Source organism: Littorina saxatilis, linkage group LG6, assembly GCF_037325665.1.
Source record: "Littorina saxatilis isolate snail1 linkage group LG6, US_GU_Lsax_2.0, whole genome shotgun sequence".
NCBI lineage: Eukaryota > Metazoa > Mollusca > Gastropoda > Littorinimorpha > Littorinidae > Littorina > Littorina saxatilis.
This window is the reverse complement of record NC_090250.1, coordinates 48153056-48166140: the sequence shown is the minus strand read 5'-3', so window position 1 is coordinate 48166140 and position 13085 is coordinate 48153056. Positions and strand designations below refer to the sequence as shown.

At 42.8% G+C, this 13085-nt stretch overlaps 1 protein-coding gene across 2 annotated transcripts in view; it reads left to right on the top strand.

The window, feature by feature from the left end:
* LOC138969397 (uncharacterized) overlaps positions 1-10627 on the top strand; it is a 17426-nt gene extending 6799 nt beyond the window's left edge. For both annotated transcript variants that reach the window (XM_070342190.1, XM_070342191.1), the window contains exon 3: positions 7038-10627. In XM_070342190.1, coding sequence (XP_070198291.1) covers positions 7038-8089 — 1052 coding nt within the window. In that variant the 3' untranslated portion in view covers positions 8090-10627. The remainder of the gene's footprint in view (positions 1-7037) is intronic.
* Positions 10628-13085: the final 2458 nt, after the last annotated feature.

Sequence of the window (13085 nt, the reverse complement as noted above, 5' to 3'; positions counted from 1 at the left end):
CGGTATTTCCACACAAAGAGCCGGTTAAATTGTCGTTTAACACGAACACTGCATCTACTCACAAACGTGTGAAGTTTTGCTGTGTGTGCCAAAATAAACTTGCCAAGGCTTGCTTTACAAGTCGCAGAGTGTATCACAAAAAAGGCATAACTCCATATCATAAGTAATGTGGACATCTTCTTGACTGAACGAAAAGAATATATCGGCAAGCGAGATTTGTAGTGAGGTTGACTTCTGAAAGTCATTTATCATAAGACAAAACCTTTGTTCGTTTCTTTCACCTTATTTGTTTCAACGGCCTCATTATGTGCGTGTCTCGAAACAAGGCATTTATATTTAGACAAAACCTTTGTTCGTTCCTTTCACCTTATTTACTTCAACGGCCTCATTATGTGCGTGTCTGGAAACAGGGCCATACAATACACGAGGTGATTACTAACCTTGTGGCGAATCACATGCCAGGGCTTGCTCGGAAGAAAGGGAAAATAATCATGTGTGGAGACTTGGGTTTCACTAGAGAAGGCTTTTTAGCCTTGGGAATTTCAAGGCTACCAGTCAACAAACAAACAAACAAACAAGCAAACAAACAAACAAACAAACAAACAAACAAACAAACAAGTCAATGTAGTATGGTCATTTATATATTCAATTATAGTAATCATGTCGAAAAATAGCATTCAAGCTGTTTTGGTGACTGTTCTCCTCCGAAAACGGCGTATGGCTGCCTAAATGGCAGGGTAAAAAACGGTCATACACGTAAAATTCCACTTGTGCAAAAAACACGAGTGTACGTGGGAGTTTCAGCCCACGAACGCAGAAGAAGAAGAAGAAGGTGACTGTTTTATTCCTGATGAATATTTTGAGAAGACATTGTTATTCAGTCCATATCCTCTATTACCATGAAAGGTGGCATTTTGTTTGGTCCAGAAATGTTCGCCTGCACCTGCACAGTAAATTTACTTTGGCGAAGAAACTATCTGCATTCCATTCTTGGTAAACCATCCTAAATCGATTCCAGGTTTATCTTGGCTTTAATAACGTGAGCTGAGAGTAGCTTTACATTTTCACAGTTATCAAGCTACAAATATCTAGCTGGAAAAAAATGCAGTGATGGAACGGAGATTTTTCAGTGGTTTTTTGGGGGGGTGTTAGTTAGTTGGTTAGTTCTTTCTTTATTTGGTGTTTAACGTCGTTTTCAACCGTTCAAGGTTATATCGCGACGGGGAAAGGGGGTGGTGGGTGGTGGGATAGAGCCACTTGTTAATTGTTTCTTGTTCACAAAAGCACTAATCAAAGAATTGCTCCAGGAGCTTGCAACGTAGTACAATATATGACCTTACTGGGAGAATGCAAGTTTCCAGTACAAAGGACTTAACATTTCTTACATACTGCTTGACTAAAATCTTTACAAACATTGACTATATTCTATACAAGAAACACTCAACAAGGGTAAAAGGAGAAACAGAATCCGTTAGTCGCCTCTTACGACATGCTGGGGAGCATCGGGTAAATTCTTTCTTGTCCCAACCAATATGGGACTCCCCCTAACCCGCGGGGGTTAGTTAGTTAGTTAGTTAGTTAGTTTGTTGTTGATTGTCACCTTCACCAGTGAGTGCAATATTGCACAACTTGACAAGGTCCCCGCGGTTTTTGTGTGTCTTTTTTTCTTTGGTTCCTTTCTTTCTTTTTTCTTTGTTTGGTTCTTTCTTGCTTTGTTTTTATTTCTTTTCTTACTTTTTATTTAATTAATCTGCTTATGGATGTTGTTTTTTCCCGGACGCAGCCAATCCTTCCGTATTTTAAAACCTCACGCTAAATATACATAGTAAGTATCTCCATTAAAACTTTTCATTTTATGGCAGAAAGGTTAAACCCTGTGTAAACAAGTTCTACGGAAGTAGCAGTAAAATTATTGACAAAGCTTAAAGAAAAGCCTATAAAAGAGCGTCTTACTTCGGGTGAATTGTAATCTTTATTCAGAAAGGAAATCTAAACGTACCGTAGGGCCTGCTTCACATCACCTTCAGTATTGGTGACAGGGTGGCCGAGTGGTAACGCACTTGCGCTCGGAAGCGAGAGGTTGCGAGTTCGACCCTGGGTCAGGGCGTTAGCAATTTTCTCCCCCCTTTCCTAACCTAGGTGGTGGGTTCAAGTGCTAGTCCTTCGGATGAGATGAAAAACAGAGGTCCCTTCGTGTACACTACATTGGGGTGTGCACGTTAAAGATCCCACGATTGACTAAAGGGTCTTTCCTGGCAAAATTGTATAGGCATAGATAAAAAAAATGTCCACCAAAATACCCGTGTGACTTGAAATAATAGGCCGTGATATGCGCCGAAATGGCTGCAATCTGGGTCGATGTGAATGCGTGATGTATTGTGTAAAAAAATTCCATCTCACACGGCATAAATAAATCCCTGCGCATTGAATATGTGCGCGATATAAATTGCATAAAATAAAAAAATTAAAATTAAAAATAAATAAATCCCTGCGCTTAGAACTGTACCCACGGAATACGCGCGATATAAGAGTGATTAGGATTCGATCAAACTTTCGCACAAAAACTCTTTTCTTTGAATAACTGAAGAAAGGAGGAATAAAGAGGTTACATACCTCGTCTCAGTGATTATTAAAAATAATGGTCTCAGTTCGCGGTCATGAAAAAGCTGGCTGAAGCTCGCATTTTTCATGATCCGCTAACTTCGACCATTATTTTTAATAATCACTGAGACTCGGCATGTAACCTCTACGTATTTGCCCCGGGTGGCGAAATGAAAGAGACCGTGACAAGCACACAATGTAATAAACCCACACTTGTTAACTTGTCTCACAATCAACGTATAGCTTGACCACAATAAAGATAATAGTTTTCTTGACCTGACCCCATAAGAGCAGAACAATAGAGTGAATGAGAGTGTTTTGTCAGAATATTATTATTATTATTATTATTGTGATCATTTTTATGCGCCTAATCTAGATATAGCCCTAGGCGCTTACATATTAATTTCTGCCGTTTGAAATGGAATTTTTTACAGACAGACAGACAAACAAACATTTTTAACACACAATATATAACGCATTCACATCGGCCAGTGAAGCTCAGTAGCCTATTAGGCGAGCATTCACCTTTCACGGCCTTTATTCCAAGTCAAACGGGTATTTGGTGGACATTTTTATCTATGCCTATACAATTTTGCCAGGAAAGACCCTTTTGTCAATCGTGGGATCTTTAACGTGCACATCCCAATGTAGTGTACACGAAGGGACCTCGGTTTTTCGTCTCATCCGAAAGACTAGCACTTGAACCCACCACCTAGGTTAGGAAAGGGGGGAGAAAATTGCGGCCTGACCCAGGGTCGAACACGCAACCTCTCGCTTCCGAGCGCAAGTGCGTTACCACTCGGCCACCCAGTCCCTTGCATGAACACAATGTCTCAATCACTGGAAAACAATCATAGAGGCCATAAAACGAAAACGACATTAATATGGTGTAAGTGGGTGTTGTTATGGTCCTTGAAATCCTAACCCACATTATTTTTTAACATTATAGGAATTTTGGAAAGTCAACTGAAATTTCTGTAAACGAATTATAAAATAGGTTGGAAAATGAATGTGATAGCTAAAATGTGTATTGATAGTGTATAGGTATGGATCCCATCTGGACATTTTGTGCATTTTTTAAAATGAATTTCTGTATGAAAAAGATCATAGAGTCATTAATTTTGTAAGTAAAAAATAAGAAATAAAAGGAGTGACGGGGACTGTGGAGGAAAGAGGGAGTGTGTGTGTGTGTGTGAGTGTAAATGACTGCTATTTAACTATCTATCTGACTCACTGTGCGTAGTACTCTTAGTCAAAACCAGCTTCGTGACAAGTCACTCTCATGCTTGCGCGTGGTTAACGAAAGCCTTGCAATGTAAAACAGTCTGCCATTGGCTTTCCCTTGGCCATGAGACCGTTTAACGTGTTACCATTGGTTTTTTCCTTGGCCATGAGACCGTTTCACGTGTTACCATTGGTCAATAAGCAGAGGGCCTTGTTTTCAAGCGGAAGGGTAAATTGGCGTGACACTCCCGTCACTGGATCACACAAATCAATACTCGCCATTGAGTATGTGGTTGATTGAGGTCAGGTCTGTATTCGCCTGTAATGCGTCAGAAATTCCTTTGATGTTCGTCTCAGCAATAAGAGGCATGAGTTTCTGCTTCAAGTTCAAAAGCCCTCCGAGCGCATAGCGTTTTCTTTCAAACTTTTCTTCCTTTGTTTGTCTTTTGTTTGTATAGCTATGGTGTTTTCTTCACTTTTTTGTGTGGTTATTCCCCAGAGCAGTTAGAGGATATTTAAAGTTGTTTCCAGAAATATATTTCTGATGAAAGCGGTACACAAAGAATGGATTCGATAGAAACTTGGGTCCCAGTTTAAGACAAAAGTATTTCTGTTGAGAGCCGTACAGAAAGAATTGATTCATTAGAAAATTAGATTACCGTTCTAAACAAAATTAATACAGTTTAGTTGAAAGCCGTACACAGGGAATTGATTCAGCTGAAATTGATGTTCCTGTTTTCCACCAAGGACCTGAAAGCTGATGAACGATAAACGGAGTAGCGTAAGCAGTCAATACACAAATCCCACTGTGGTGAAAAACCATTCTAATGGAACCGTTTGATGGTATTGATTTCTAGTCACAATGGCCGAAGTATTATTGCTTCATCAAAGAACGAGAAATGCTTTCAGCTTTGAGTTACATATCATACTCGTGCTTGCTATATAAACTTAACCGAATTTAAAACAATGTCTTAGAACACAGCCAGAAAAAAGTACACTGACATACTTCTTTCTATTGCCGTTGACAAGACCAACAATATCGGTTAACCGAAACGTTCGGGGGAAGAAATAAATAAAGACATGCAGGCTGTTAAAGGAAACAACCAGTGAACCGGGCATGCAACCAGTCAATCAGACAATATGCGGCCACGATCAAACAAAACAACCAGTGAACCGAGCATGCAACCAGTCAATCAGACAATATGCGGCCACGATCAAACAAAACAAGCAGTGAACCGGGCATGCAACCAGTCAATCAGACAATATGCGGCCACGACCAAACAAAACAACCCGTGACCCGAGCATGCAACCAGTCAATCAGACAATATGCGGCCACGATCAAACAAAACAACCAGTGAACCGGGCATGCAACCAGTCAATCAGACAATATGCGGCCGCGATCAAACAAAACAACCAGTGAACCGAGCATGCAACCAGTCAATCAGACAATATGCGGCCACGATCAAACAAAACAACCAGTGAACCGAGCATGCAAACAGTCAATCAGACAATATGCGGCCACGATCAAACAAAACAACCAGTGACCCGAGCATGCAACCAGTCAATCAGACAATATGCGGCCGCGATCAAACAAAACAACCAGTGACCCGAGCATGCAACCAGTCAATCAGACAATATGCGGCCACGTTCAAACAAAACAAGCAGTGAACCGAGCATGCAACCAGTCAATCAGACAATATGCGGCCACGATCAAACAAAACAAGCAGTGAACCGGGCATGCAACCAGTCAATCAGACAATATGCGGCCACGATCAAACAAAACAAGCAGTGACCCGAGCATGCAACCAGTCAATCAGACAATATGCGGCCACGATCAAACAAAACAAGCAGTGACCCGAGCATGCAACCAGTCAATCAGACAATATGCGGCCACGATCAAACAAAACAAGCAGTGACCCGAGCATGCAACCAGTCAATCAGACAATATGCGGCCACGATCAAACAAAACAACCAGTGACCCGAGTATGCAACCAGTCAATCAGACAATATGCGGCCACGTTCAAACAAAACAACCAGTGACCCGAGCATGCAACCAGTCAATCAGACAATATGCGGCCACGACCAAACAAAACAAGCAGTGACCCGAGCATGCAACCAGTCAATCAGACAATATGCGGCCGCGATCAAACAAAACAAGCAGTGACCCGAGCATGCAACCAGTCAATCAGACAATATGCGGCCACGACCAAACAAAACAAGCAGTGACCCGAGCATGCAACCAGTCAATCAGACAATATGCGGCCACGACCAAACAAAACAACCAGTGAACCGAGCATGCAACCAGTCAATCAGACAATATGCGGCCACGATCAAACAAAACAACCAGTGAACCGAGCATGCAACCAGTCAATCAGACAATATGCGGCCACGATCAAACAAAACAACCAGTGACCCGAGCATGCAACCTGTCAATCAGACAATATGCGGCCGCGATCAAACAAAACAACCAGTGAACCGAGCATGCAACCAGTCAATCAGACAATACGCGGCCACGATCAAACAAAACAAGCAGCACAACTTCCACAATGGTATCTCCCTAATCTAAGACCTCGTTTTCTCAGACTTTCTGTTCTGAACCTCTGTACATTCCCCCCATTTTAAGACCTTGTTTTCTCAGACTTTCTGTTCTGAACCTCTGTACATTCCCCCCATTTTAAGACCTTGTTTTCTCAGACTTTCTGTTCAGAACCTCCGTACATTTCCCCCCATGTTAATACCTTGTTTTCTCAGACTTTCTGTTCAGAACCTCTGTACATTCCCCCCCATTTTAAGACCGTGTTTTCTCAGACTTTCTGTTCTGAACCTCTGTACATTCCCCCCCATGTTAAGACCTTGTTTTCTCAGACTTTCTGTTCTGAACCTCTGTACATTCCCCCCCCATCTTAAGACCGTGTTTTCTCAGACTTTCTGTTTAGAACCTCTGTACATTCCCCCCATTTTAAGACCCCCTCCTTTGTAAGACCTGATTTTCTCAGATTTGTGAAGGTCCCACTGTACCCATGTTTATTACATATACACTAGAAGAATGTAATGGTGACTGAAGAATCAATATGGAAAAACCGAAACGTCATGTTTGTTTTTTGTTTTCAGTAAAGAATCAACTCATCACCGACTTCTTTTCTTATATACACTAGAGTTGGCGAATTTTTATTGCAGCGAGTATAACGTGCACGGCATTTTGTGTGTTACAGGCTCGACAGACAACAGGACTGTACAGCGACAGGACTCTAACCCCACCCCCACCACCGCCAACAACAACAATACCACCACCATTGCCAACAACAACACCAACACCAACAACAACGACATCACCGCACCATCTCGCCGCGCCTCCGTGCCACAAAGCAACGCCCCACAGACGACGGTGACCCGGCGCGCGTCAAAGCCGAGCTTCGCTGGCATCGGCAAGCGCGTGTCCAACATGGTGCGGGTAGGTCTGGCCTTCAAGGGCCGCAAGGGGAGGGACAGCGTCTCGGACATCGACACCAACCACATGGAGGTGATCCACGAGCTGCCACGTAGCCCCCGCTTCACGACCTTCATGTCGGCGGAGGCGCAGTACGCCATGATGAAGGGGTACGAGGACAAGCTGTACGAACAGATCGCCACCTCCCACCCACAGTTCAGGCCCGTCCTGCAGCGCACCAAGACGCCGTTCCACAACCACGTCAGCTTCATCGACCCAGAGGGGGAGGAGGGTGGTAAGGACGGGGGAAGTAAGAATGCTCCGAGTCCTGACGAGGGTTTCGTCAGTCCCGGGGGGAAGTTCGTGACGTCACTGCCCCCCAGCGGTCACAGCACGCCCGCCGCCACGCGCATTTCGTCCTTCACCCCCACCTCTGACGTCAGCAAGTCCCCGGAGTCCGGCACGAGCAGCGTGTCCAGTTCCGTGGCGCTGCCCTCCCCCTTCCTCCGCCCGTTGAGACGTCAGAGTCTGGACGTCGACACCAACGCGTCACAGTCCCACCAGCGGGACGGGGAGGGCGGGACGGGGTGGGCGCTGCATCGCACCAGTAGCTTGCCCAGCTTGCCCGCCCCGGGCCCGTCCAGCAACAAGCGGCTGGTGCTGACGTACCGCCTGGAGTCCGCCATGGACATCCTGGACACCATGAAGCGTCGCAACAAGGAGAACTCCCTGTCCCCCAGGGTCTTCCGCATCTCCAGGCAGGTTGACGCCGTCAGGGACTTCAACTCCTGGACCAAGGTCTGGAACAAAGAGTTCAAGGTCGTCAAGGCCAAGTGAGGTCGTCAAGGTCGAGCGAGGTCAAGGCCAAATGAGATGAAGATCTTTAAAAGAAGTTGAACCTCTGAACACATCTGCTAAAAACAAACACAAAACAAACTGATTGGGGTCAAGGCCGAGTTAGCTCAAGATTACACCATCGATCAAGGGTAACTGCGGCATCAAGAGAGTATGAGGTGTCAGGGGCATGTAAGGTCAAGGCTATTTGGGGTCAAGGCCGAGTTAGACGAAGATTACGTGTTACCAAAACCAATTTAGGCCAAGGTCAAAAGAGGTCAAGACTATGATGAGAAATACGAACCTCTGAACAGATCGGCTACAGTTTTCGTTTTACTCCTCCTTCAGTGGGCACGGTTTGGACAGACAGAAAGACGGAGACAAGACTATGTGTTGTGCTCGCTCTTTTTTGTCCAGACAAGACGAGCAGGTGTTGTAATGATTTGAACAATGAAAACACATCAGCACTGCAGATGTACAACTTTTTCAGAAAAACTTGTTCACGATACTGAACCTCATTGAACCTGTTACAACAATTATTGAGCATGTGTGCGTCCGTGCACGTTTTACTGTCTCAGTTTATGTCTGCATGTGTCTGGAGAGAGAGATAGATGTATATAGCTATATATATATATATATCACAGAGAGAGAGAGAGAGAGAGAGAGAGAGAGAGAGAGAGAGAGAGAGAGAGAGAGAGAGAGAGAGAGAGAGGAGGAGAGAGAGAAATTAACAACAATTTTGAGATTATCATGCAGCTGCCAAAACTGTGACATTCTTTAAGTGTTTTGTTCGTATTTTTGCAAACCCTGTTTGTTTGTTTTTTTGTTTGTTTGTTTGTTTGTACCCATTTGCTCGTTGATTCATGTTTCTTCTCCAGATATGTTTGTTGTTTAGATGTTTATGCTGTATTCCCATTGAGCACTCATAACTCTCGCACGGACACCCGGTCGACACATGAACGCGAGGAAGTTGCATAATGACGCGTGGGCTTGTTCACTCAAACAAACAAATTATCATTAACAAGTTATAACGTTTAAAGTATTTACGCTCTGCACAGGGATCAGACATATTGTTGATTATTGGTGTGTGTCCAGTTAGCAGGAGTTAATTTTTGCTCGCATGTAAAAGTCAGTCCTGGCCCACGTTTCTTTGACGCGAGAATTGGCGAGTGAAGCAACTGGGGCGAGGAAGTAGCGTTCCTTGGGCTATTCTCGCCGCGACGAACCCTAGGATTTGGCGAGAGTTAGCGAGCATGCCTTGGAGGTGCTCGATACGCGAGAAAAAAAGGGTGGCCGCACAGATGCCAATCCGATTGGCTGTTCATAGCCGTTTACCGACCAGTGCAGACGATCGAACTTTTCGGTATCAACCAATGGTGTTTAATTCTTGCTTAGCTAGCCATCAAACCGTTTTAGAGACACTCTCGCTGTCTTGCACAGCGTGAGACTAGCCGCAAACAATGCTTGCCTGGAAAAAAACCAGGGTCAGGTCTTTGGTGATTCACCTGGACTGAGGTGCACCGGCGAAGCGAAACTGGGTGCCACGCAACTGGGTGGGAATGAAACGCGGGGTCTGATTGGTTGAAATCGTAACAAATCTAAATTTTAACCAATCCGAACCCGCGGCTGTGTACCACCCGGTTTTGTTTCGTGCCCTGATCGTCCGAACGGGAGGAAGGCAAGTGTAAAAGTAAAGCCTGATCGTGCACACATATTTATACATTAGTGTTATAAGATAAGATAGATAAGATAAGATAAATTTGCAGATGTCTAAGGCCGCGAGGCCTATATCTGATCTTTTCATCAGTACTATTAACTTTCCTAACTTTGAGATGGCCTAGTGTAACGATCTTTTGATCGTGCCTTATTGTCTAGACTTTCTTCCGTTATGGAACTACTTTTTTGCACCAAGATATGTTTCGCTTTTTGGCCTTTCCTTTTTCGTTCCCGTTTTTGCCTGTTCGATCGTACACATAAAAGAGAGTATTTTCTCTTCCTTGCATTCTTTTTTATAGCCGCCAGGCTAGTTAGGATTCGCTCTGTGTTTGTTTGTTTGTTTGTCCCTTAAAGAATGGGGACTGTATCTCTGGTACTCTGGGGTTACTCGTTCTTCTTGATTTTTCAAGAATAGATAAAAAAAAATATATAAAAATTAATAAAACACCCACCCACACATAAGAAAGGTTAGCTGAGTTTATGGAACATTTGATATTGTACAAAACGTTTATTCCCAAGAACTTAGACCTAATCGCCTTTGAAGTTGACAAATTGTTCAGCCGTTACCGCCTTATGTTGTACTGTCATGCAGGAACACCACTATAAGCTTCTAGCTTGTTGCTGTTTCTGTGAACTTTGTATACATGTCATGATTATAACCTTTGTTAAAATAAACCGATGTTTAAACCAAGTTGACAAGCAAGATACACAACATGCAAACATCGATGGAATCTGATGATGTGACGTTTCTTTGAATTGTTGCTTGTTCTCAAAAGAAAAGAAATGACCTTTCTTGTTTCTTGATTCTTGAATTTGGAACGTTAGCAGGCTATCTGTTTCGGACTTTCGCTATTGCAAAGTTAACTGATAGCATTTCAGATTGCTTGTTTTGGTTTCTTTTTATATTTAGTCAAGTTTTGACTAAATATTTTAACATCGAGGGGGAATCGAAACGAGGGTCGTGGTGTATGTGCGTGTGTGCGTGCGTGTGTGTGTGCGTGTGTGTGTGTGTGTGTGTAGAGCGATTCAGACTAAACTACTGGACCGATCTTTATGAAATTTGACATGAGAGTTCCTGGGTATGAAATCCCCGAACGTTTTTTTCATTTTTTTGATAAATGTCTTTGATGACGTCATATCCGGCTTTTCGTGAAAGTTGAGGCGGCACTGTCACGCCCTCATTTTTCAACCAAATTGGTTGAAATTTTGGTCAAGTACTTTTCGACAAAGCCCGGGATTCGGTATTGCATTTCAGCTTGGTGGCTTAAAAATTAATTGATGACTTTGGTCATTAAAAATCTGAAAACTGTAAAAAAAAAATAAAAATTTATAAAACGATCCAAATTTACGTTTATCTTATTCTCCATCATTTGCTGATTCCAAAAACATATAAATATGTTATATTCGGATTAAAAACAAGCTCTAAAAATTAAATATATAAAAATTATTATCAACATTTTTATTCGAAATGAATTTAAAAACACTTTCATCTTATTCCTTGTCGGTTCCTGATTCCAAAAATATATAGATATGATATGTTTGGATTAAAAACACGCTCAGAAAGTTAAAACGAAGAGAGGTACAGAAAAGCGTGCTATGCAGCACAGCGCAACGAATACCCCGCTCTTCTTGTCAATTCCACGGGCACTGCCTTTGCCACGGGCGGTGGAGTGACGATGCTACGAGTATACGGTCTTGCTGCGTTGCGTTGCGTTCAGTTTCATTCTGTGAGTTCAACAGCTACTTGACTAAATATTGTATTTTCGCCTTACGCGACTTGTTTTTATATTTAGTCAAGTTTTGACTAAATATTTTAACATCGAGGGGGAATCGAAACGAGGGTCGTGGTGTATGTGCGTGTGTGCGTGTGTGCGTGTGTGTGTGTGTGTGTGTAGAGCGATTCAGACTAAACTACTGGACCGATCTTTATGAAATTTGACATGAGAGTTCCTGGGTATGAAATCCCCATACGTTTTTTTCATTTTTTTTATAAATGTCTTTGATGACGTCATATCCGGCTTTTCGTGAAAGTTGAGGCGGCACTGTCACGCCCTCATTTTTCAACCAAATTGGTTGAAATTTTGGTCAAGTAATCTTCGACGAAGCCCGGACTTCGGTATTGCATTTCAGCGTGGTGGCTTAAAAATTAATTAATGACTTTGGTCATTAAAAATCGGAAAATTGTAAAAAAAAATAAAAATTTATAAAACGATCCACATTTACGTTTATCTTATTCTCCATCATTTGCTGATTCCAAAAACATATAAATATGTTATATTCGGATTAAAAACAAGCTCTGAAAATTAAATATATAAAAATTATTATCAAAATTAAATTGTCCAAATCAATTTAAAAACACTTTCATCTTATTTCTTGTCGGTTCCTGATTCCAAAAACATATAGATATGATATGTTTGGATTAAAAACACGCTCAGAAAGTTAAAACAAAGAGAGGTACAGAAAAGCGTGCTATCCTTCTTAGCGCAACTACTACCCCGCTCTTCTTGTCAATTTCACTGCCTTTGCCATGAGCGGTGGCCTGACGATGCTACGAGTAAAATGGCATTGCGTTCAGTTTCATTCTGTGAGTTCGACAGCTACTTGACTAAATATTGTATTTTCGCCTTACGCGACTTGTTTCTTATTTTCTTTTGTTTGTGCTGCACCAGTATTTTCCTAGACTATAAACACTGTGATAAATGTAATGATCATGCATACATATACTCTTTGTATCATCGGCTCGTTACATTTTCCTCATATGTGTGTGATTCCTTGTCAGTATAATAAATAATTCAATGAAATACTCATCCGTGTGTGTGTGTGTGTGTGTGTGTGTGTGTGTGTGTGTGGGTGTGTGTGTGTGTGGGTGTGTGTGGGTGTGGGTGTGTGTGGGTGTGTGTGTGGGTGAAATTCACGGAGGGGGTCCCGCGACGCACTACACTTAAAAAGAGCGGGTCCCAGGACGCACTATAGTTGCGTTATCATGCGTACCGTCGGTACTGATGTAATGAATCGCCCGCTAGTTTCCATACAGAATGAACAAGAAAGTACACTTGGCTGGTTTACGAAGTCGAGAGAATTTTCTGTCCAATCTGTACCGACGCGAATTTACGGTGTAATCCTAACCGATGACCAACAACGTTTTTAGGAACATCTCACAGAACTTCAAAAGTTTTTTTCTGGTCAGGGCTCCCCATAGCGCGCGTCCCTGCGTCCTATACGCAATAGAAGCCGAAAACACGTACTAGAAATATATGGAGGGGATCCCTGGATCGACGCACTA